The sequence below is a fragment of the Tasmannia lanceolata genome, unplaced genomic scaffold (genome assembly GCF_043159265.1).
Source record: "Tasmannia lanceolata isolate RefF3 unplaced genomic scaffold, GAP_Taslan_0.1 ptg000037l, whole genome shotgun sequence".
NCBI lineage: Eukaryota > Viridiplantae > Streptophyta > Magnoliopsida > Canellales > Winteraceae > Tasmannia > Tasmannia lanceolata.
Window position 1 is genome coordinate 21,278,095 of NW_027518714.1, and position 27,382 is coordinate 21,305,476.

At 38.1% G+C, this 27,382-nt stretch overlaps 1 protein-coding gene across 1 annotated transcript in view; it reads right to left on the bottom strand.

Annotated features, from left to right (window-relative positions):
- Positions 1-17,592: 17,592 nt before the first annotated feature.
- The window catches only part of LOC143861313 (DNA mismatch repair protein MSH2-like), a 45,914-nt gene continuing 36,124 nt past the window's right edge, over positions 17,593-27,382 (bottom strand). The window contains exons 5-6 of the mRNA XM_077372250.1: positions 18,251-18,531; positions 17,593-18,114 (exon numbers count right to left, since the gene is read on the bottom strand). Coding sequence (XP_077228365.1) covers positions 18,331-18,531 — 201 coding nt within the window. The 3' untranslated portion in view covers positions 17,593-18,114; positions 18,251-18,330. The remainder of the gene's footprint in view (positions 18,115-18,250; positions 18,532-27,382) is intronic.

Genomic DNA, 27,382 nt, shown 5'->3' on the forward strand with positions numbered 1-27,382 from the left:
AAATTTTGAAATTTCGGCCAAAATCCGGCGAAACCGGAAAAAAATATTTTATGCGATATAAAATTTTGGCCTAAATTTTAGTAAAATATTATTGTAATTAAAAAACAACAGGTTTCTGGGTGAAATTTCGGGGAAAAACGAAATTTCGACCAAAATTCTGAAATTTCGAACGAAATAAAATACCATTTCAGGTATTATTGATTTCGGTGTCTGTCTCCACCGAAATCCGAAATTCGAAATTTAAAACCATGAATATGACACACTCTCTCGTCTCTCTCCCTCCCTCTCCTCCCTCTCACACTCTCACTCTTGGTGGCGCCAACATCACCTCTCTCTCCCCCTCTCTCTCCACACTCTTAGTAGGGCCAAACAATTGAATATGGTTTAAATCTTTGAAGGTAGTCCTCGTTGTATTTTTTTAAAATAAAAATGCATACACATGTACAACACCATATAAAGTTTAACTATTAAAAAAATACACTTTGGGCCACTTTGTTAAAAGATACAAACCGTTCATTTGCTAGCTTCAACATAAATAGGCTTGCCCATAAAATCTTCTCCATAGGATGATCCTAATCCTTTGATCCATATATGGACAACAACATATTTAAACCTCTACCGATCGAAGAGTTAGGACCATCCAATGGAGATTATTTGTGGGGAGATGCTTATTTGCGTTGGGACTCAACAAATTAACGTTTTGGATCATTGAAAAAGGTGGACCCCGATAAATTTTCAAATAAATACGTGTTATGTGAGGTTTATACGTAGGTGTGCATGCATTTTTTTTAAATAAAGTGGGGCCCACATTGTTCAAAGATCTAAACCATTTAGTTGGTGGGGTCCACTTTGTTTGGAGATCCAAACCATTCATTCGTTAGGCCGCAACGTAAATTGGTTGTGCCCTAAAACTCATCTCCATAGGATGATACATAGCCCTTCGATTTGTTTACAGATGAAACCATGCATAAATGTCATTATAGGGTGATTTAAAGGATGATCCTATGTATCCCTCCGATCTGTAACCCTCGATATGTAGACGTGTTATATGATGTCCGTTCATTTGTTGAGCCCCATTGTAAATAAGCATTTCCCAAAAAATAATCTCCATAGAGGTTTATATAAGGTGTTTCATATGGGCTGGGACTTCTCTTCAACAATCTTCCATCCTATCAGTTGGGACATTATCACAAGGCCAAGGCATGAAGGGGGGCTGGGCATAAGGAAGCTCAGAGATGTCAGCAAAGCTAGTGAATTCAAACAACTATGGAATCTGATTAGTGGGAGAAATTCCTTATGGGCCCAATGGTTTGAAGCAAGATACCTCAAGGGTAGGAAATTTTGGACCATTAAAACTCCATCGAATCTGTCAAGGGGTGCTAGAATTGCCTTCAGCAACAAGACATAAGTTAAAAATCGAGGCGACTTTATATTCGAGGCAACATTGTATTCGAGGCGACATTGTGTCCGAAGGCGACTATATACACCCCATTTTGACCGAACCCTTATGCACCTTGTTTGAATAAAAAACCTTTTAAATAGGTGAATTAGAGTCCCCATCTTTGCCCTAGGGTAGATTAGGATCCCAAGTAGGTCCCTTTAAAATTTCGTCAAAATCCATCAAAGTTTGCCTAATAAGATGAGTGTGGTTCGTAGTATAGTGTAGTATAATGTAAAAGAGGGGAGTGGTTTATCCGGTTTAGGGGGTTGACTAATTAGAGTAATTAGTGGTGGAGGGTTGTCCTTAGACAATTGAAAGGGCTGGAATGTATCTTCTTAATTTTTCATTAGTCATTTTCTTGCAGACCACCCATCTATATAACAAAACAATCTCAAAACAAATAGCAGGGAAGTGTCCAAAGTAATTCAAGGGGATAAAAAATTCTTGCAGAGATCTATAAATTGGGGCGAGGGCCTCATGTAAAGGGAATTCTTGCTATTCTCGTTTGAGAGAGAGAAACTAAGAGAAAAATCAAAACCCTAGCTTTTTCCCCTATTCCTTTATCTTCTCCGGCAAGAGTACCGGATCTCCGGCGAGTGATATGTCATCTCAAGCTATACTCAATACTTGCGTTCCTTCAATATTTTCTAGTTAGATCCGTTCTATTTTGAACCCTAGCTTTCTTTCAAACCCTAGATCCAAGAACTTTTAACCTTAGCTTAGAAATTCAAAAAAAAAAACTAGCTTTATTTACTTCAGAAATTGTTAGATACGATTCCTTTTATCATAGATCTAAGTGTAGTGATCACAGATCAGTGTAGATCCATGTTCTCTATGTTTTGTGAGGAAGAATAAAGAAAGAAGAATGGAATTTACTTTACACTCAATTTTTTTAGTAACCTTAAAAGAGGCAGAGAAGGCTTGAGCTATTATTGTCACTCATTCATGGCTTAAATGTCATCAAATTGCAAAGAAAGGAAAGCGAAATTGTAGACACCCCATTTTGACCGGACCCTAAAATCCTGAAATAATATAAAGTTCCCGAAATCGAGCTGCGAAATCGAATTCAGAATTCCCTAAAGTCAAGTTTCAAGTGCCTGAAACCGATTCCCAAAGTGTCCGAAGCCGAGTTCCGAAATTTCCAAAAAGCCGAGCCTTAAATACGAAAGAGCTTGAAAAATCTGACAATTACCCATTTGCAGATCATTTTGACGTCTTTTGAAACCCGAATGATTCCCCTGAGCCCGTTAGGTCCCTTCATTTATTTTGCCCCAATCTTCTCTTTCATTTTTACAAAAAAAAAAAAAAAAATACAAAAACACCCCTGAGCATTGGTATTGGCACTCCCCTATTGAGGTCCCCAAACTCCGTGGCTTACCCATACAATCTTGTTTCAATAATTTCTTTAACCCATCCTGCCTATTGGTTTGCTTTAGGAGTCATTAAAAGATTATTTTGTTCTCAAAGTACCCTTTCAAGCTTAAAGAGATGAAAAGATGGGTGAGTTGGTGCACTTATCAAAACATGGTGGGGCTATTAGTACTTCAAAAAGGAAGAGTATTTGTCCCATCTTCTACCCAGGCACCCCCTTAGCAATGAAAAAGGACAAGATATTCTACATGGGGGCTGTCCTAGGCAAAAATGGGGCGAAAATATATCATTTCCCTTTTCTAACCTAAACAGCCCTGCTTTGCAAAGGAGTAGCCATAAATACACTATGAAAGGGCTGTCCAGGTGAGATAACAGGGGGGTCAAATATATCATTTTCCTTTGGGTTTGTTTTACCTGGCCGCCCTCCCTTGTGCAAAAGATTAGTCATTCATACACTAGGGTGGCTGTCCAGGAAGAAGAAGGGGTAGAATATATCATTTTTTTATTATTTTCCCTAAATCAAAAGAAGTAAAAGGGAGATGAATTGTTTTTGAGAGGGTTGCCTTGGAAGGACTTTTTCTTACCAAGACCACCTCCCACTCAACCAAGATAAAGAGCAAGTATTAAAGAGGGGTTGTTCATTGAAAGGAGAGGGTGTGAATTTATCTCTTCATTATTTAAAGCCTTTAAATTGGGGATCTTAGGGGCTCTCTCTCTCTCTTTTTCTCGTTGAAAAAAATCAGAGGGTAGAAGATACCAAAGTAGAGGTGCTAATACCAATTATTGTGTTTACACAACTAAAGAAGATACCAAAGTAGAGGTGCTAATACTAATTGTGTTTACACAACTAAAGAAAGAAAGGACAAATGAGGGTGTAATTATCAAAACTTGGATGTGCTAACATTAGCATGCATCTTCTCATCTATAAAAGGAGATTAAGGGCTGAAAAAAGGGGAGGCTCTCATTTCATTTACACACACACACAGATCCGGCCGGTCATCTTCTCCAACGGGCTTCTTCCCGGAATCCAGCGATTGTCTCGGAATCCAACCGCACATTTCCTCTTGCCGGTCATCATCTTCATCTCCTTCCTTTTTCTCATTTCCTATCATCAATTTAGAGAGATCCACGGTCAAAACCCATTCTCCAGCCGACACCATTGATTCCGGCCGAATCCTCTTCCTAGTCACTTCCTAGTCACTTTGCTTGCTTTCCTTTGTCCTCATTTGAGATCTCAAATCTCTTTTGTTAGCCTTCAAACCCTACTCCATTAAAATCCTAGATCCAAACATTTTTCTTTTCACCTAGCTAAGTATTAGATCCGATCGCATTTTCTCCTTGACCGCCGTCTGTTTCGACCTCATCACCGGAATCCGATTGTTCTGGCAAAATTCCATTTTTACCGGTCATCATCTCCGGCCACACCTAGCTGGATCCGATTGTTGCAAATAGCAGTGAGAAATCAGTTCACATCTTTGAATCTTCTTTTCATCAGTTACACAGGTAATACTCCTATTCATTTCTAATGCTAAGAGTTGAGACTAATTGTTGATCCCGGTTTTAATGCTGTTATTTGAATGGTGGTGATTAAATGATTTGATTTCATTACAATTTGTCTAAGCCTTGAATTTCAGGTTATCATCATAATTAGTAGTTTTAACTGAAGCTCTGATTTAAATTTAGATATCTTGAGACTAAAAGTTGATTGAATCATGATTTGTTTTAGTTGGAATGCATTCAATTTTCAAATGTAGTTAGGGTTTCTTATTTCTTACAAGTTGACTCCTATTTTGATACTTGGTTAGCATAAATGAAATTGGTAGTGTATTGACTTACGAATTGATTTGTTGTTCCCCTAAATTGATTGCCTAATATTCAAATGTTTGTAGATTGATTTTCATGCCTTGTTGTCACCTGGATAATCCATGAGTAGTAATCTTAAGATGGCTAATTGATTTGATGATGCTTTTCTTGTTCAGCCAATTTAGTTGCATGAAATCACTTACCATGTAAGAATGATTGATTTTCATGATGGAATTGTGTGTGGATGCCTGGTACATTTATAACCAATGTCGCCATACCAAGGCTGGTGCAATTATAAAATGTAAGGGCTATGGTTAGGCAATATAGTGGGAATGCGATTAGGAAGATGATGTTTAACAAGAGGCTCTTTGGTGAAGGGGGTAGAAATGGATGCCCAGGGGCTGAAGAAGAAGAATATGTTGAGGCGCCCTTTAATGTGTTTACTCTTCTTTATGTTTTTTTTGTGTTTCGATTATATGCCTAGGTTGAGATGGATGGATTTGAATGGACATGAGAAGATAATAATAAAAAAGAGAGGCAATTAAGGTTGTTAATGAGTATCATGAGCATATACTTGATGAGAGGTCTTGATTAGTTGATAGTGGAAATCATTGAGCATTAATTAGAGGAATGGGTGTAAAATGACTTCTTCACCCATATGAAGAGTCATTCAATTGGGGTTAGGATTACTTGAAAGGGAAATTGTCTAATCTGTTGAGTGAGTAACTGAACATTAGATATATTTGACTTGTGGGCTTCAATTTGCTTCTAGTATGTTACAGTTCAAATAGCATTCTGTATTATTCAGAACATAGTCATTTACTTGTCTGGATTCATGAATCAAATTTTCTGATATGTGTTTTCTTGAGGAAAATATCAATACAGCTATGATTTGTCTTGTGTACTAATCCACCTAACGAAAGTCCATTCTTTGTATTTGATGAGTCATTGTGTCAATAATATGTCAATAGAAAATTCTAGGGAGTAAGCATGATGAATAGGCAAAAAGAGAATATGAATAGGTGTACATTAGTATGTAATATTCTTATTCACTCTCATGAACCTAACAATCCATTGTGAAAACTTTGAAATGATAATTTCAATATGGTAGTTCTTTGTTTTTTTTTATTTTGTCTTCCTCTTCAGTACTCTCATGTTCCGAAACTTGAAATTATAAGTTCAGGAATCTAATCTCGTGGGTTAGGGCGATGAAGGCGTTAGCCCAAGCCCATCTTTTGAGGGGCTTACCTGAAATCAAGCATTACCACATTCACTCAATTGTACACCATATTCAAGTCTCCCATGGGGTCATGAAAATCAATATATATCTTCTCTCCCTGAATTGATTCCCCGTGTTTTGTTTGTGACATGTCGTTAATTGTGTTGGTTCTATATACCTGTATTTAGGATGATAAGTACTTTTGTTCAGTTGATAAGTTTTAAATAACTGTTGGAAAAAATAATAACTCAGGCTAATTTTTAATTGATTAAATGTCAATGGGCAAACTTGAAGGCATCATAGATTGCGCAAACATATTGCACACACTTACATCACTCGTATCTAAACTCCTGCATCTCACATGCACACACGTCCTTTTAGGAACCCGGAGTGTTATCTAGCATGATTGACTGTGATTTCATCACCTGGTGCCTCTGTGCCAGAGAAGCATTCCACCCTTAGCCTAGTACCTTTATGGTGCGTAAATGGATTCATCGATTCACGTACTGATACGCCAGACACTAGTACAATATATCGAATACGGATTCACGCTAAGGGAACTCTTGGCCTTACCCCTAGATTAACCCACACATGCATATAGTATACGAACACACGTGCACCACGTGTCTGAGCCTAGCTTAGGATATCCTACCTATTTCTGTCTAGATTAGGCAGTAGTCCACCTTCCAATGGCTACGATCGGTCCTTAGGTACACAAACAAAGTCAAGAGTGGAGATTCTTTCTCCACTCCGCTAGATTAAGATTAGGGTTGATGCCTTCAGGTAACCCTTGTTAAAATGTAAAAAGATTAAAAAACTTTTTCTTTGGGATTAGGATATAGATCCCACATTTCCAAAGATCTCATAGGATTAGTCGTTCTTGATTTACCCGTTGAAAACAATCCTATGCAATCTCATCTAATCTTTTGATCTTGTGTCTTTCATTCTTCTATCATACGATTCGATCGTATCATCACACCATCCCCTAACTGGCAAGAACAGAGTCTCACGATCTCTCGATTATACAATCTCAAGATCTGATCATACCTGGTCCAGATGATCCAATCTTGTTTATATTGTTGGTCTCTTCTCACTCTAGGGGTAACCTGCTACAAGATTATTTCGATAAGCCCCTCATAGCCTATTCCCATGACCTTTAAACTAGGGGCATCCCCTAGTGCATTCGTGTCGCCATCATCGTGTCCCAGTCATTATAGGATTCATTCTGTCATTTCAATTGCTTGTTTAACCCATAATCATCTTTCAGTCGTCAAGTAGAGAGCACTCCTTGAACGTCAAGCTTACATCTTATGTTCCTTTTTTCCATTCCAGAAACTGTTATAGGCATGTCCATCATTTCTCGGGTTCGGATCAATTCATTATTAGAAATGAGGCCTGGCTCTCCACAAAAATTGGGTGACTAGTGTAACTAGATATATGGCACGGTTGCTATCTATAGCAAACGGCCGTGATGAGGCTGGACTCCTAACTCTAAGACTCCCTAAAACCTAGGACACAACGTGACGTAAGTGTTCGTAAGGGGTCCTAAAAGGTTCCTACGATAGGAGACCGCAATCCAACGGCTTATGGTTTGACTGATTTTTTATTTTCAAGGATTTTCGATTCCTAAATATCTAATGGATATCAAAGGTTTTATGGTTTGCCAGTTTCGGCCTCGAATCGCAACCATGGATGGGAATCGTGCTCTCAACCCTTGTATAATTTAGCATGTAAGTTATAGTATCTTATTGCCTGGCATGTTTCTCAGGATTTTCGTGGACAGTGGACCACGGAGCCAATATCATACTATAATTTACGCACTCCAATTATGCAGGATTAATCACAATTAGTATACGAATGTGGTTGCGATCTCGGCAGTTAGACTATCGCGGTATAACGAATTTACATGGGAGATCTATGAACCATAAGGTTTCTGTTTCAAACAAGTTGGAGATTAAATTCATAATGTAAAGTTAAGATTTGTTGGAGGTTTTTACTGACTTTTGTGTTGATTTGCTATTAATTTATTATTTATTAACATTCAGACCAAATTGCTAGGATTACACAGAAACCCTAATCAATCAAACTCCAAATCAGTTACAATTTTTCCCGTAACAAGATATGGATGATTGTGGCTTACTAGAAAATTTTCATAAATTGTTATTAAGATTTGATATCAATCTCCGATTTTTTTATATTCAAATGAGTTCATAGGTTAACACAGTAACTTATAGCATATCAATTTTAAATTAATCCAAACTTTCAGTGAATAGAGATATAGATGATTATAGCTTACTGAAAATATTTCATGAATTGTCAATAAGATTTGATATCAATTTCCGATTTCTCAAAATTCAAATCAGTTCATAGATTAACACAGCAACTTATAACATATCAATTTCAAATTAATCCAAACTTTCACAGAATAAATATATAGATGATTATAGCTTACTGGAAAATGTTCCTGAATTATCATTAAGGTTTGATATCAATTTCTGATTTTTCAAAATTCAAATCAGATTATAGATTAACACAGCAACCTATAGCATATTAATTTCAAATTGACTCACCTCTTACAGTATAAAGATAAGCATGAGGTTAAACTACGGTATGACTTTCATAGATTTTTATTGCGATTTGATGCCAATTGAAATTCACACAAAAATCAAATAAAACCAAAAAATTACTTAAAAAGCAAACCTAATTGTATCCTAAAATCAAATAAAAACTTTCAGTAGATATATAATAGATTATAAAATTTTCTATCAAAATTTTAAAACTTAAAAATTAAATCTCCTCTATAAAATCGATTTTAAATAGAAAAGGGGAATTTGTTTCCTAGGAATTGAAATTCGTTTATTAAAATAAATTACAAAACCATATTAAAACTTTGCAAAACCAATTGAATTTTTTTTTCTAACATTCCAGTAACCTACGTTACTGGTTTGTAAGAAAATTTTCAAAAATTTACTAATTTAATACGAAAAAGAATTACGGTACGTAAACCGAAGAATCGATTAGAAAACAGTAAAGAAAATATTTTTTTCAAAATTTTATTCCATGAAATCTTCAATTTATAATTAAACATGAGTTCTGGAAAGTTTCATCAATTTTTAAAATCGTTTGATATTTATTTAAAATAACCCAAAATTTAAATAGATTAAAACCGGATTAGAAAAACTCAAAAAATTCCAAAAATTTTATGGTGAACTGAAAATCCAAAAAACGGGTTGGAACCAAAATTTCATGAAATTTGGATTTGAATTGAGCTGTTTTCCATTTTATTCTTCAAGAAATAACCATTTGCCATCTTTTGAAAAATAAAACGAAAATCGAGGCGGTCAAACCGTGGTCCAAGATTTTACTTTCCATTAGTTTTGAAATTTTTATTAACCGAAAAAAATTTATTTTTTGAAAAAGATTTTATTTTCAAACACTTGCCTTGAAAATTGAATTTAAACTCATATTGAAGAATAAAGAAAGAAAATTAATATTTATATGGAGGAAAACTAATTCTTTGTTGAAAATTTGGATTTTGAAAGCCTTTAATCTATACTGTAACATACTGGAATTTCAAAAGAAAACTCATTGATTTGATATTTTAAAAATAAAACCCTAGCATGCTTGTTCTAATTCGCAAAGAAGAGAGATCCTTACCGTTGATCGCGATCATTGTCTCTAGGGTTGGTGATCCGAGATATACACTTTGTCCAACCATTTTATACGCTCAAAAAGATCCAAAGAACACTTCAATAATCTTTGATTATATGATGCCTTGGAGAAGAAGAAGTTCAAGAACCCCTTTTGTAAAGAACACTTGAGAGACAGATGAACACACTTGAAGAGAGTAATGAATTCCAAGGAGGAAGAGAAAGAGGGATGAATTTTCTAGAGCCAGGCCAAAGGTTGTGCATGCTTTTTTTTATAGAAAAAGTTAGGGTTAGATTGGATTTGGAAGTTTCCAATGTGAAGACTCATACTTTTAGTTAGTTTCTAATTCTCACCTGTGAATTGCTTTTCCCTTACCTTCGAAATTGTATTTACTTCTAGTATTGATTTCTTGCAAGCCAAGCAATGCTAAATTAAATAATGGAGATCCTTCAAGATCAATCTAGAAGCCTTCTCACTTAGGAAACTAGCTTTTATGAGCTCATTTTTGACCTATTTAGAGACTGATTCAGGAAAAGTTATAAACTAGAAAGTTGTAAATCTTTTTGAGACGTTCGAAACAAGTATAATTACAAATTTTTTAGACGAAAAGGTAAAAAATTATGGCAGTTTTGGTAACCTGACCATACAAGCCCTTTCTAATTATAACTCTTCATTTCTTTATTATTTTTCTAAAACAAATATGATGTCACCAACCACCTCATCCCTTGTTGGACATTTTTGCATGTGGCCTCCTCATGTGGGGCGCCCACTTATGTGGCCGACCCACATGGGTGGGTCCACATGGACCTTACCTTGTTGGCTTTAGCCCAATAGGCCTTATGACATGTATTTTGGGTTTTTTTTAATGAAAATTCAATAAAATCCTTTAAATTCAAATTTTTTATTGATGAACCCAACCCATATGATATTTATAGTGCACCCCTAACACGTAATCGAACCATCTTTTTTTTGGAAAAATAACTTTTCAGACCAAAATGCCCCTATTTGACCATTACACATCCAAATGCAACCAAAATACCCTCAAATTGGTTCACCCCTTAAGGGAAAAATAAAAAAATTGAAAGTCTTTGTGGTCAAACTTCAAAGATATAAAATTTTAAAGTTGGGTCCTTTCGGTGAGCAATATCAAACAGGATCATTTGGTATCCCCTGAAAATACCCAAAATGCCCTCAACACTCAGAATTTCCAAGTTAAGCGAAACCCCTGAGAAATTCTAAATTTCTCAGGTTTTTCAAAATTCAAAAAATCATTCATAATCTCTCAGACACCTTTCAGGGATCAAAAGAATTACACAGGAAAAGACCAAATTATCCCGAGGTGCAAAAATTTGGCGAGACTAGGGAAAACCCTGAGAAATTCCAAAATAGTAGATTTTCAAAAATTTATGAACGGACTTAAGATTTCTTAGACACAACTTAGGGACCAAATATGACATGTTGGAAATGTCTAAAATACCCGCGAAGTGCAAGACTAAGACAAAACCTTAAGAGATCTAAATTTAACAGGTTTCCCAAATCTTACGAAATTACTCCTAATTCATCAGCCGTACCCTCAAGATGGTTTTGGATATATGAGAAATGATTGAAATATACATAAGCTGATGAAAATATGAAAGCCCAATGAGTTTCTAAAAATAGCAGCTTTTTTCAAAATTTATAAAATCACTCAAGATTTCTCAAATATAACTCGGGGGTCAGACGAGACACATCGGGAATGACCAAAATACCCCTGTAGTGTAAAAATGGGCAAAAATGAGGGAAACCCCGAAAATTTTAAAAATAACAGGTTTTTTCACTTGCTTGGAAACTTGAATTTTCATCTTCTAGATACCATTGGAACACCCTAGAAACCTTTAGGATATTGATTGAACTTCAGAATTCCTTCAACGAGGCGAAATCTACGCTAAAATGCACAGATGCCTAATCCTAGGTGGAATACGGACTTGAAACTTGACAAACTACCGAATCTTTTGCTTTTTTAAAGTATAGAAAAATGGGGGTGTCTACATGCTTACGTTCTCTAAGGCGTTAATTAAGTATGGGCCATGACTTATTGTACATTCCACAATTAAGGAATTTCCCTTTTTAATAAAAGCAGAATTTTTATTAAAACTAGTAGAATATCCATTATCAAATAATTTTGAAACTGAAATTAAATTCCTCCTTATTGAAGGTATATAGAGACAATTCTTTAATATTAAATAACCGCCTCAAAACGTCGAAACGTAATCTCCTACAGCTTGGACAACAACTGTTGCTTCAGCTCCAACCTGTAGGGTGAGCTCACCCTCAGTCAACCTTTTGATTTTCCTGAACCCCTGCAGAACATTGCTGATCTGTGAGGTTGCACATGTGTCTACATACCAGGAAAATACAGGAGCAATCATATTGGTTTCAGAAACAAACACTTGCAACATACCTGAGGTAGGCTTGTTGCCCTGCTTGGTAGCTAGATAGTTCCTGCAGTTCCGCTTCCAATGTCCAGTCTTTCAACAATGGAAGCAACCGTCGTTGCCTTTGGTTGACTTCTTCTTTTTAAAGTTCTTGTTCTTTACCATTGGCATGTTCTTCTTAGAGCCTTGGCCCTTTGCTCTTCCTTTTCATTTACCTTTCGGCTTAGGTGCTGAGAGTACATTACCCTCTGCTAGGAAGGCATTTTTCTTATTTCTCTTTTGCAGATCCTCAGTTATTTGAAGTTGATTCATCAGCTTTGTCAGGGACATTGTTATTTTGTTCATGTAGTCGGTCATAATAAACTCTTTGAATGACCCACATAGGGAAGATAAGACAATGTCGATCTGCGTCTCTGCATCCATGATGGCTGCTAAGATGTCGAGCTCGTTAAGATAGCCCATCATCTCCTCAAGCCACTTAGACTTTCTATCGTGGTCTGCTTGAGGCGCATCGGGGCCATATAGGTTAGGCTCCTCAGTGGTAAGAACCAAATAAAGTTTAGCGGCTGTGAGCACTAGCATTAGGTTCCTTTTCCAGTCGAGGTAATTTGGACTAGTTAACTTATTTTCATCTAGGATCTTAGCTAATGGGTTGAATGAAACTATTGTATCTACGCGCAAAGGAAAGAGGCATAATTAGCAAAACTACAATTTTAGTTAATTTCATAACATATCCATTGGTTCTGAAATTTTGATCTACTATGGAACCACCCAATGCACGTCTCATTCACAGGCCCCTCAACCTTGTGAATCAAGAGAAATGTATAATTTCTTCAATGGGCATCAGAAACTTATTCAACAACTTTGAATATGTGGATTCATCTAATCCTACGAGACCCGATTTATGTTCGGCCTCCAAGCATTATAGTATGTATATCCTTTGGGCGTCAATACCCTCTGCTTGGTTAAGTTATACCCACCGCCTGAAAAAACTATGCAATCTACAATGGCTTCTGCTTTGGCATGTGACCAATGTATCATGCACATTCTCATTATCTTAGTAGGAATCAAACGGTTTACTCTAGTCAAGAAACAAGATCAGGTTCTGCTTTGGCATGTAACCGTCCTATTTTCTAGATTAGCCAATGGTTAGAATGCTATGGAAGGTCACGAGGTCTTGTCCTTTCGACTGAATCCCGTTTATCAACTTAATATTATTAAGAGGGTTATTTAATGTGGGAGTAATAATTATCATTGTGTATGTTTGATTAGGCATCCATTGCATAAAAGAAAAACATACATAGCAAACCAAACCATGCTATCCATCACTTGAAAAGAAAACAAACAAACCACAGAAATAAACACACACTATCCATGAAACCCAATTTGGCATCTTGGATCATAGGGATTCTCCCACCAACATTACTTGAATAAGGGAATCCCTACAACACCATATTGCCAAATTGAGGGTGAATTATGGGCAACTTTGTGCAACGGCACAAGAGGAACTTCTCTGACCTCAAAGCGAATTTCCAAAATAGTGTAATCTAATTTGCCTCATTATATAAAGCATAACAACATCAGCCACATAAGCAAGTGCTTCCCTCTTTGTTGGATTGAATTCATCTCCATCTACCAGTCAATCTAGAGCATTACTATATTGCAGTATCCACGATCCATCGATTGAGATCCAAGAGAATGATCTCACCCTCAATTGGTGTTGGACAAATAAAAATAAACTACCCCAGTTTCCTACACTAGCTGAGGTAATCTATACATCATCATCAATCTCCATGGGAAACTAGTCGTCCGCTCAACTGCCCAGAGGGATACTTTAAAAGCTGAAATTATTAAATTACAGTGCAAACTATAATATTACAAATCATAATATAAAATATCAGAACATAACATCCATAGAAAGATCATGCATCTCGTGCATGAATTGAAGTCCAATCTCCTTTTTGGCCATCTTTCACCAATAGCAATCAATTCGCACAAAAACCAGGTTAATTTAATTTTGATTAACACACAACCATCCTGATTTTAATTAGAAACATCATAAAACACTTTTATATGATCTAATAAATTAGTGTACAAAATTTTACGCGAAAAGAAGATCGTTTGATTTGTGAAAAATAAAATTGTTCCATACTTGGAACACAATCCGGATAGCATTACCTTCTGAGTAACTTTGAGTGAGATATAATTACTTGAATGCTTTCTCAAGGATTTGATCATGCTACATACACCACAAGACATTATTTGTAAAGTCTATGCCTGGGTTATAAGCTTTACAAATCGTTTGGGGTGGAGAAACAAAAACCCAAATCAATTTTCAGAATTGATATTCTGAATTCCAATAACTTGTACCAAACTTTGAAAAATCATATCTCCTAAACCACTTGTCGGATTTCTTTGATTCTTGATGCGTTTGATTTGTATTCAAGTCTACTTTCCAACCATGTAAAGAGATCAGTCCAGAAATCCATCATGTGGTTCAGTTTTATTGTTTTTCGACAAACAGTCATATGTCTATTAAAACACAAAAAGACTAGGAACCTTAGGTAGCCGGGATAAACGTCAGGGCTCACAGTTGATCACCGCATGATCTATATTTGGTTCGTTAGCCTCCCAATTTATTTCCTAGTTTGCTCTGATACCACTTGTTAGAAAGGTTGAAAAGTCCAGAGCAAAATTGCGACATGTAGCGGAAGAATAAACTGTGTAGAACAAAAATTTTGCTCTAACCCAAGATTCCTAAGGACTAATTGATTTTATTGTGATTTAATAAACTCAAATATAAGTACCATGATATAGAAAAGAACTCGTCCGCTTAATCTATTCCTTAAAAATTCGCCGGCGATCTAATCGACTCGAAACCACAAGTTGAATCAATGGATTTCTTTTGTTGCGCAAAGGATCTTTACAACTCTTTGTTCACTTTATAATCTGATCTAAATCAAATTATAATGTGGGAATATGTATTTGGATCAATGGAGCTTGGTTGGCTGTTTGTCTTTGACCTAGAAAAGACAAAACTAGTTGATGGAATTGAAGAAGAAGAAGAAAAAGACGTTGGGTGTCTCTACCAATTTCCAGCACATGAAATTATGGAAGAGCTCACGAAAACTCCAGCAATATGTCTTGCATTTATAGAGTTTTCAATTTCCATATGCACAATCCAAAGTTTCTAGAAAAATCCTAAAAATAATGAAAACTTGCCACAATTGGAAGCTCCAATTGGCAAAGCAAGCTAACCCCATAATTGGAAACCCATGTGGCACGTCCAAGAGAGCTTTGCTTGCTGCCCAAGCAACCCTTGGCTGCCCCATGTGGTTCCCAAGTTTCCAATTTTGTTTGTTCTATCTTTCTTTCTCTTTCTCTCTCTCTCTCTTTCCAATTTCATCACATGTGTTACTTTAATTTGGAAAAACAAATCAACCAATAATATTCTAAATATTATTTGAATACTAAATTGACAATGGCACACCACATGGGGCGTGTGGCCATGGGTCCCACCCAAATTCGTCCCATGTGGGTCCACTTATCCAATTCAAATTCCCATTACATCTCATATTTAATTCCCAATTAAATTAATGCAATCCAATCCTATCCAATTGGATTAAAGCCCCAATATAATTTATGATATTCCCAAAATACCCTTATGGTTAATACTTAACCATTTTGGTATTCCCAATGTATCCTACAGTGCATATACACTATATAGATTGTATATATCATTTCAATGCATCCAATGCCATGAAACTAGTTCATGTGAGCAACCAAATAAATGCGGGACCTCTATCTAATAGATTAAAATAGGTCAATCGAGTAGTGAGTGGGATCGTAGCAGGAATTTAACGGTAGATCCTACAGAACCCACAAGTGGGCCACACTGCAATTATTGCTTTGTAGCTAATGCTACAATCGCATGGAGTCAGTGGCCTCCATCGAGACATAACCCTGAATATAACCGTCAAATCATCATACCCCTAATTACATCAAATGTGCAAGTCATTTCTCCAAGTCCACATCTACCGAGTTGAGTCCTACCGGGGGTGGACATCAACTACCCACTGGGCTCACTCATGTTATCCTATTAAATAGGTTGAGAATTCTATGTCGGGTGTCACTATTGACCTCGAAGGTTTGTCCAACACTCCAGTACTACCCTCTGGTGACTTCAAGAGAATCACAGTTATATAGACAAAAAATGAGAGACTCGCCAACAGACCAATTTGACCTCTCAGGTCAAAGGACATGTAAAGGGTCTTGTCTGGTAGAATAGCTCAACTGTTTCTTTTCTACAAGCTATTCTAATGTGATCATGTTCAGTACGCAATCTCATTGTCGTACCCATTCTATCTTGCTTCGGGTCCACTACCCAAGTGATTGAGATAAGTCACTTAACATCTTATGCATGTAGGCAAGATAGATGCTAGTTGTATACATGATGAGGTTTCCAATGCAGCACCAATGGGTTAGGATCATCCAATGGAGATGATTTTTGTCGTACGACAATTTTATGTTGGGTCTACCTACTGAATGGTTTAGATCTTTGAATCAGGTGGACGAGGTTTATTGTTTTAAAAATAAGTGCACCTCCATACATGGACCATATAACATTTATTAGGAAATTCATTGCGAAGCTTATTCCAATATCCAAACCGTTCTTTTGATGGTCCCACTGTAAATAAGCCTTTTTCCAATAATTATCTCCAATCTCTAGAGGCTGATTAGAGGGTTTGGATCATCCTATGGAGTTTATTTTATGGGCAAGACCAATTCACGTTGGAACCCAACAAATGAATGGATTGGATCTTTGAATCAGGTGGGCCCAAGTAATTTTTTTTTAAAAATACACTTTTTATGATGTTCACCTTCTTCAAAGATCTAGACCATTCATTGTTTGGCCCCACCAAGTGTTTGTCCTAAAAAAGAGTAGAGTACTATTTGTGAGAATAAGTATAGGTGGGGCCAAATTGGTTCAAAGATCTAAACAATTCACTTGTTAGGCCCATCATAGGTTCGTGTTTGAGAGGAGGGGGGCGGGGAGAGAGAGATAGTTGTACCGATAAGAGAGAGAGAGAGATTAACGGTTGTACCGGTTGTGACTTCACAACCGGTAGCTGCGGGTTGGATGGTACATAGGGACGGGCAAATTCGCACCCCGGAGTACACATACACTCCCCTTACAATGTGATTTGATATCAAAAAGCATTAAAGTTGAGCACTGTTCACGTCGAATCATGGTATCAGGGGTGCGTTCGCGTACAGCAAGGGGTGCGAATTTATCATTGCTCTGGACGGCAAGAAAGAACATTTCCGGTGGAAAATATTTTCTTGAATTTTTTTTCTTTACATGATTTATAGGAAATTTATATGATAATGGCTAATTTAGAGGGATATCGTCATAAATTGAAGGCCCTCTAAATAACAATTGAACATGGTTTGTTCTTGTTATCTTTTTTCATGCCTAATAAAGTAGGAAAATTCAGACATTTTTCCTTTTCAAACTTTTCCACAAAATTTCTGCAATCCAACCTGGGCCTAAGGTCAAACCAAACAAATACATTTAGAGAGACTTCAAAGATAATAGGAAAATATATTACTCTGCTCACATCACAGCCTAAGCCCCCTCTCGAACCTTACAAGTAAACACATTACTGTGGAAATAGAACATCTTGTGCTTTGCAATGATTTTTTTTAAGGAGCCTACGATTTATTTTTACACTTCAAAAATATACCCTTAACTAGATGGAAAGTAGTTCATATGGATTCGTCCTGGAGACCACAAATAAACAGACATTGCCATAAATTGACAGTGGTAATATTTTCATCTCTCCTTCAGAAAAAAAAAATCCTAATCCAAAGACTACCATGGCAAATATAAGGACTTCATATATTGCAATTAAAGACATCCTCCACTGTACTTAGACTATTGATTGTAAATTTTTAGCACTTCCTGTTGATACTTTAGGCATAAAATTAGAGAGCTGTTATTAGGTACAATACCAAACGTAAAAGGTAAATATGGAATACCTTTTCAAATTTCAATAACCCGAACATTCTTCTAATAGGCCACACTGGTAAAAGTGTAAGGTTGGAATGGCAGTGCCTTCCTAGCAAACTATTTTAGTAAGGCTCTTGGTTTCCGAAGCTTGAAACAATCTTGATTAGATTGAATCCCCTGGTTTCATCAGCATCCACAAAAGCTTGATGAACGAAACATGCAAAAAAAACAAAAAAAAGAGGATAATAGCCATCTGTAACCCAAAATTGCGACAAATACAATAATTTAAGCCTTCTAAGGAAGAAGCAAAAGGGAAAATCTTGGCATAGAGGCCTTACTTTAATAGTCTTTTATCTATACATCTGGAAGGTATTTCAGTGCTGACCTTCCCAATCATCAAAAAATAGAAGATTAGTGCTTAGAGGAACTGCTGGAGCCATGGACAGCCTACCGCATCTCTCTCCAAATCACACCTCAATTTGCCCACTTGCTGCAGCGCCTCATTCAAGTCCATCTGGTCCAGGGGCAAGGCTGAGAAGTCCTGCAGGAACTGATGAGCCCGGACAGCACCACTAGCCATGTCATTGGCACTGCAAGCTCGCTTTCGTTTAGATCCCACCTGGGAAAGCATAAGAAAAATGGTAAATAGGCTGCCAGAAACAGTGAAAATGAAATTTGCACTAGACAATAGAACAATAGATACAAATAGTCCTGTGATAGGACTCTAAACTACTTGGATGAAACCAATTCAAGTGTTCTTGGCCATAGCGCTTGAGATTTCAAAGCACAAAACCAAGAACTCATACCATTTCACTATTTTGATAACAACACGGTTAATTAAAAAAAAATCTTACTGACTGTCGATAGTTTTTTGGCAATTGTAACAGCCTAAACAGCTAACTAGTGAAGTGCAAAATAAACTAGGAGTGCCATTATTACTTTAAGGGAGTCTGGATATCAATTATCTTTCCCTGATTTATCAATAGACTTTATTTCTATGATTGGACATTGTCCTTTCTATATTGCAATGCATGAATTCAATTTTTTGTATCATAATAAAGAAAATCACACATAGTGACCTTACACCTTGGGATTTTTTGACATTACCGATAATAGGGAAAGAAAAAACCACCGTTGGAGCAGACATTGGTGTCGGAAACAATATATCAGTTTCCCATTGTTTTTATTTATTTATTGGGACTTAAGTTTTGTTGGTGGGAAAACATTTGAGGAGAAAATTGTCTAAGTGAAATATAATAACTTTATGTTGATACCGCTTATTTTTTTTATTGCTCCTTGCATCAATCTGGCCTATTTGTGCAAGATTCCAATAGTGGTTCTTAGACTTCATAGAGATCCGAATGAATAAGAAATTCTCTTGATCAGACACAATTAACCTGTTCACTAGTGCACCCAGTACAGGTGTGGATGGGTGTGTGGTGCAGTTAACAATTCACTGAGCTGTTTTCCACTATGGAAGCTGCTACTCATTAACTAAATCTGCTATACTATAGTTCACTCAGTAGGCTTTTTTTGGGATCTGTTTCTACATTAATATGCTTCCCAATGTTTATAGGTTTTTAAGAATTCTAGATTCACTTTTCATAACGAGATTAAATATTAAGACATACAATTGAAGGAAGGTTATCCCTTTCCGGCAAGATCGCTACGCGCAGCAGAAACAAAAACGCATGGAACTTTAAATTTTCTTTTCGATCTTGCTTTTGCCCAAGATCATAGAGTCTAGATTAGTTATTATTGCTAATTAAACATCAATAAATACGTCTTTGAAAAAGAAATCAAGAAACCTCACTGCTTGATCTAATCCTCGAACGGTTGCGACCGTTTTGAACGCCGCGAATCCCGCAAGTTGAACCGATGGATTCCTTTCTTTGCACCGTTGATTGTGAATGTGAATAACTCTTATTCACTTGAACAAGGTCTGATCTAATCAGTACCCATGTTGTAGAGATCAGAGAATTAAATTAGAAGCCTTTCTCTTTTGCACTATGAGGTGTCACGTTGAATAATTGGAGGAGAGAGAGACAGACAGAGACAGAGAGAGAGACAGAGAGAGGGGACGTGAAAACGTATTTTCCGAAGGGGGAGAAGAAGCTGACGAATTTCCAAAGTGACATTCACTAGAATTCATCCAGCCCTTCCCCTCTTTTAATAGCAAAGAGTTTTGGTTTATCTTCTCCTTGTTTATCTCCCCCAATTCCTATCCAATACAAAGACCAACTTGCATTGAGATTCCTCGAATGAATGGGACTCTCCCAAACGTCCAAGGCCATGTGGGGAAGCCCAACACTGATTGGGAAATGTATTTTTGAGTCACTCTCCAGCCCATTAAGGCCTTATCCAATAAGTGTTCGTGTTGGAAATGAATTGCTCAAAGTCTGGAAAGTTCATTTGAGCAATTCCTATCCAAAGAGGAGTTGTAGTGCAACACAAACTCCTTGAATTAATGGGAAACGTTTTCCCAGCCCTTCCAACTGTTATGGGTGTGGTGCGCCCCACCAATCCTATCCAAATGTGTAGTACAATTCCAATTTCTTATTCCATTCCAATTTCGCACCTCTTGCAAAACCGATTTGGGAATAACTATCCTCAGATCTGACATTATTATACTAATTATTAATCACATTAATAATACATAATAATGTATAATAAATGAATAATTAATTATCCACTTAATTAATTAATAACTCGCATCCAATGGGAGTTATATGGCTCCAATTTGTCCTCGAAAAATTCTCTTAATGTCTCTTGTTACTTACTTACCAAAGACATTTACATATTTTTTTTGAAAGATGATAAAGTATATTTATACCATGGAAATTACATTGGGGACCAGGGGTCCCGGCTTGCATTAACAAAGTATCATGGCTAAGAGCATACTCCTGAGCCATCAAGAGTAGGGCTGGCAATTTCACCCGAAAAAGCGGGGATCCGCCCCGCCCCGCCCCGTTTGGGGCGGGGATTCCCCGATTTGAGAGGGGAAGGGGATTTTAAAAATTCCCCGGTGCGGGGAGGGGAAGGGGAAGGGGATGGAGTTGTCCCCGCCCCGTTAATCAATGCCATTTTTTTGTATATTTTTAAGTGTTTTTTTTTAAGGAAAACTACTAGAAACTATGTGGATCGGCTACAAGATTCCCCCAAACATAAACTTAGCTTGTCTTTTCTTTTTAATTAGCTTCTGAGAGCATTATGGGAACTATAATAACCTTTTGACAGATGTTGAAATAATAAAGACAAGCTGAGTGTATGCAATTATCAAAAAATCGTAGTGCCAACATCGGTAGCCAAAATAAATTGCATTTTATTATTAAAAGTATGGTATGGCCCGCACCATACGCTGATCCAAACCATTCATTAGATGGGGCACACCCTAAATAGGTTGTGCCCCAAAAATCATTTCCATAGGTTGATCCTAACCCTCCGATCTATAGAGGAATAGGATCATTCAGTACCTCTACAGATCGGAGGGTTAGGATCAACCTAAGGAAATGATTTTTTGGGCGCAACCTATTTAGGGTGTGCACCATCTAATGGACGGTTTGGATCATCCTATGGTGCGGGCCATACCTTACTTTTAATAAAGTCAGGAGTGCGATCATCAGAATACAACAGTGCTCATAACATTTCCCAAAATTAATGATCCAAAATGGGGTTTGGATGTTGGGTACTCGAAGTGGCTATGATACCACTTGATCTAAAAACTTATGGGATGGTTGGGATCATCAAAGCGCCGTGGTCTTGGACCAATGGTCTATAAGTATGTTATAGACCAATGGTTTGCTATCTTATGAAGAGTAAGAAATATATCTCCTTTGTCTATAAGTATGTTAGTTTATAACATTTTTATATATTGAAATTGCATCAAGTTTATTAGGGACACCCAGCATTAGTGTATCAATGACTAAAGAGGGGGTGATGTTGGGGCGGGGCAGAGCGGGGAGGGGATTTTGTCCCCGAAGGATGCGGGGAGGGGAAGGGGAGGGCAAGGGGATTAGATATTCCCCGCGGGGAGGGGAGGGGGATTCCCCACCATCCCCGCAGAGGGGAGGCGAAGGGGAGGGGGGAAATTCCCCACAAAGGGGAAGGGGTAGGGGACCCCAACATCCGGCCCCGACCCGCCCCGTTGCCAGCCCTAATCAAGAGAAACAAGTAAAAACTACTCATAATTACATCGAGATAAAGAATAACTCATCCATCTTGCCAATTCCCATCAACATTACAAAACTACAGACCCCACGGCTACCCCAACCGAAAACCATTTCCTAACGTCCTTCCCAATCAACCAAAATGAATTCTTCTTCTCTCCAAAACTCCTGAAGACAAGTACAGGTACAAAAGAAGGATATCACCCAAAGCGAAAGACTGGAGTCTCTCAAGCTAAAGGGAATTAGCTTCAATACAGCTACTCCACTGCTTCTAGGATCAGATTAGTGCCGAAGATAACCAGACCTAAGAAATTGAAGCTTTAGTGAAGATCTTCATCGTTTCATCCAGTCACGTACTTCCTCAGGAAAACTCAACGAGAAGAACTTAATCAGAGCAGAACAACTCCTGAAGAGGGGAGCCAAAGACTCTCTCAAGCTTATCATGGACCTTCCACACTAGCATTCTTCCTACAGCCTCTTCCGAGAGTTTCAAAAGGACTCCTTTAACTACAAATCAATCAATACAACAATCTTCCTCCCTTTAATCCTGAATTCACTCTAGAAGATTATGAAAGGACTGAATTGGAAGAGGAATTTAATGCTTAAGCCCCCTCCCCAACCTTCTTTTCAGCCTCTTTTGCTCTTACCTCTTTCTCTTCCTTGTCTCTTGCTATCATTGCCAGAAACATATCTTTGGTTGCCCCCAGATCTTCATCGTATTCAATCCAAAAAACGTCTCACATGGTTAACAAGTCATCGAATTCTTCCGAGAACGATCCACCACTTCCTGACTCTTCTGAACTATCAGCAACCCGCTTGGCCTTACCTTTAGAATCCCCACTAGGCCCTGGGTGCTCCCCAGCTCGTTGATCTATTTCCTGTACCAGCATGTCCAAGGGACCAACGACCTCAATAATCGGGGTATCCCGACTATTCTCCAGGTCCCTAATTACGGTCCTTTTTTCCTCCTCCAAGAGGCGCCGACGAGTGCGCATTTCCTTTTCTAAAACTTTACTGAGCATGGGGAGATCTAGGGGAGGCAAATGCAATTCCATATCACTTGTCGTCTCTGAGGGGTTAAAGTCGATGCCGGGATTGCTGGTAGATTCTTTCCTTAGATGTGCCCATCACTTCTTTAACATGCTAAGTGAAACCTCACATGGGGTGGATGATTCCTTCCTTGCTAGTTTTTCGTTGTAGCGAACATCTTTCAGGAGTTCAAGATCTCCATCCTCATACGGAAAGTCCTGAGCGATCAAAATATTGCCACTCTGGTTCGCTTCCTTCCCTGGCATAGCTGTCTCAGTGAAGTTGTCAAAATTTCGAAGGAGCTTTGGAGAATCAGCAACAAGTCTCCTCTTCCTGTGATCCTCTTTCCTAAAAATACCTTTAAGTTTTCTTGTACAAACAGACAGACCACCTCCGGTAGCTAGCACCTGTACTTTCGGATTAGTACTTCTACGACGTATATTACCTTTCCCTATACGTTGACGTTTATCCTTAGAACTTTTGTTTTCGTTATTAAATCTGGTTTTTATTTTATAGCCTTTTTTTTCTTTTCTTAATTCAGAATATAGCTATTAGCGATATCTTTACCAAGAGCCTTTCTTTCTCAACTCTTGCTACAACAATTAAAGATTTCGGACCAACCCGCCTCCAGCCTTACTCCACCTCCTTATCACAGCCTCAACTCTGCTCCCTGAAATTCTAGGCGAGTTGTTGGCTGCTAGGCCAGGCGAGGAAGTGGATAATTCAAAATTCAAACAGGGGCCCACCAACGGCTCCCTGCCATTATCACAACCCTCGGGATTAGCAACTGTCACCTTTTCCGGTGGGTCAACCATCGCCGACGACTGAATGTTGGGAACTTGCAAATCGGGGCCCTCAGAAGCAGCCAAATTATCTTTACTTCATTCCCCCATTACCGACATCGCCAGACTGTTGATACTATCCTTAGAGATCACTTGACTCCTACAGAATAAATACTGGAATCTACTCTTAGATTAATAGATGAGGGGATAGATTTCCAAAGGGGAGTTATGACCAAAGCCGAGGCAAAGGTCATACAGTGCTCGTGGTTACCAAAGAGCTGAGTCTAGTGATCGTGGATACCAAAGAGCTGAGTCTGGACCACCTGGCCCAGGTGCTGTCCGAGGATCTCCACAGTTGACATAGACCAGGCATGAAGAGGGATATTATAGAATCTAATCCTAATGGTTCTAGCACCCGTGTTATAAGCCAGGAACCAACGCTGAAGGGAGGAGAGGTATCCCCCCAGAGCATCACCTCCACGCCTGAGAATAGCAGTCGCCTGGGATTCTAACTCAAAGGAAAACCAAATATCCACTGAGTTGATTAAGGCCTTTGCAGTTTGGAAAGGCCCCAACATCTTTTAGCCCACTCCCATACATCTTCCAACAGCGAAGATCCAGATTTTAAACTCCTAATGAGATAACTCCTAAGACTCTTCTTTCTTTCCTCCACTAGGCTAGTTGGAATATAAGGGCCAAGAGATCATGTACCTCAACCTGAGAGGGGCCGACTTTAGGCCTCCAAACCATGGATGGGCCAGTTTGGTCTTAGGCCCTAATGGGCAGATTTGTGGACAAATAATGTCTGTCCATTTTTGTCCTCCACAAATGGAGGGGTTAGGATGATCCTATGGAGCTGATTTTTGGTACACATCCTATCTATGATAGGGCCTTGCAAATGAATGGTTTGGATCACCACAGAAAATGTGGGACCCATGTGATTGGGCGCTTAAGCTCACCATAAGTTTGGTGAGCTTAAGCTCACCAACAGTTTCCTCTATATATATATATATATATATATATATATATATATATATATAAAAGTATTCACATTAATCTAACGGATCATATCCGTCCGTGCAATTACATAAAATGCGGAACCCTGATCGATTTGGATGTTACCGGGTCATTCGAGTTATGAGTGGGATCGTCGCAGGGATCCGACGATCGATCCTACAGAACCCTATGGTGGGTCCCACTGGGATCTCACTCTGTAGTTAAACTACACTCGCATTAGGTCAATGACCTACATCGAGCCGTAACCCTGAAGATGACGGCCAGATCATCTTACCTCTAATCACATCTTGTATGTGCAAGTCCTTTCTTCTTGACTACATCTATTGAGTTGAGTCATACGAGGGGTGGACACTTCTTACCCCTTTGGCTCACTCTGGGTATACCATTTTGGTCAAGCGGTGTCCGGCCTCCAAATGCATTTATAAAATCCTTTAAAAACATTTCACTGTTTCATAAAACATTCCAATAAACCTTTTATCAAGTCCACCTAAGGACGAATATGTGTTACAAAATAAGCACATTACACATATTCATTAATATAATTACCCATTCATGTCATGAAATAAACCTTTATTGATAACAAAATGTCATTCTGCTGGCTTTTCACGGCATATACTCTAACAACAACAACTGCCAGACACCTAAAAATTGGTATTAACAAGAATATAAAATTAGTTAATCACATATGGAAGGTTTACTTTCAGTAGTGTTAAAACATAATTGCAAAGAGAGAGAGAGAGCATTCTTCCACCATAGTACAAAATCAAGCACTTGAGCTGTAAGCCTGCGAATAGTTGAGGGGCTGGGCCAGCTCCAACGGAGCAAACAAATTGGGGTTTCGCATGGAAAGACCAACTCCTAGTGCCACCCCGAGACAAATGTATAGGCAACAACAGTTATGCATATACTTATACAACTATATGCAAAAACAAACCAGTACAAGAACATTAAGCCAGACTACGCAAGATTTCAGTCATTCTGTAATTTATTATTAGTCTTTTAGATGAGAAAATCATGAAAGAAATGGAAAATATTTGTTTTGGATCTAAAACAAAGTCGATAAGTATCCATGCAACCATTCTAACACAGAAATAGAGAAAAAGCGATGTTACGAAAGTATAATGAGTCTTGGACTAGTGCAACAGACTTAGGTTCTTTTAATGTGAGAAATTGAGAATAACAATCATTATAATTATAGTTGACGCAAACATAAATTAAGTGTCAGATACAAGCCTGAGATCAGTTGTACAGTCATCAAAATTTTATTGGGGTGGGTTTTTTGGGATATTTGCTCTTCATTTAACTCCGCATGTATTTCTCACAGCCTGTCCCAAGCCAAGATAAAGGAGGGTTGGCGTTAGGTTGGTAGCTGGCCCTAAACTTAGCCACTCTTCTATGAAGATGAATCCTATAGAAAATTCGTTGGGGCGTAACCCTCTTAACGACGCGCTGCATCGGTGCCCGGATATAATGTTAAATGAGCAAGGGTCCTTGCACCTTCATGGGCGGGTGCGGGGGGTGAGGAGGCTGGTCCTGGGCCGTCGCTCCCTTAGTGACGTGCCACATCGGCGCCCAGGTGTGGTGAAAAATGAACAAGGGTCCTCGCACTCTACGAAAGGGTGCGAGGGGCGAGGAAGCTAGTCCAAGAAGTAGGATTCGTTTAGCCAGTTGGAACATAAGTTCGCTAATAGGTAAGCTGAAGGAATTAGTTGATACGCTAAGTAGAAGGAGAGTTAATATAGCTTGGCTTCAGGAGACTAAATGGGTAGGAGAAAAATCTAGGGAAATAGAAAATACGGGTTTCAAGTTATAGTATACAGGTAAGGAGAGGAATAAAAATGGTGTAGGGATTACAACAGATAAGAGCCTAAGAAATGAGATTGTAGATGTAAAAAGGAAGGGTGATAGAATTATTCTAATTAAATTAATATTAGGTGAAGGGACGATTAATTTTCTTAGTGCGTATGCCCCTCAAATAGACTCTGTCAAGCGGCAATTTTGGGAGGATATGGATAAAGTAGTCCAAGGAATACCACATGAAGAGAAGTTATTTATAAGAGGAGATTTAAACGGGCATGTGGGAAGAACTAATGGAAGTTTTGAGAGGGTTCATGGAGGACTGGGTTTTGGCAATAGGAATGAGACAAGAGAAGAGATTTTGGAGTTTGCATTGGCATATGATTTGAAGTTAACAAATACTTTTTTTAAGAGAAAGAGATTCACACTTGATAACCTTTAGCAGTGGCAGTGGCACCAACTGTAGCCAGATATATTTTATTCTCACTAGGAGAGAGGACAAAGCTGCGTGTAAAAATTGTGAAGTCATACTCGGGAGTGTTTAGTCACACAACATAGGCTGGTGGTATTGGATATATGCATTTAACGTTAGAAAAGAAAACATAGAGATGTTAGACATCCGAGGACTAGGTGGTGGGATCTCAAAGGGAAAAAACTAAATATCTTTAAGGATAGACTG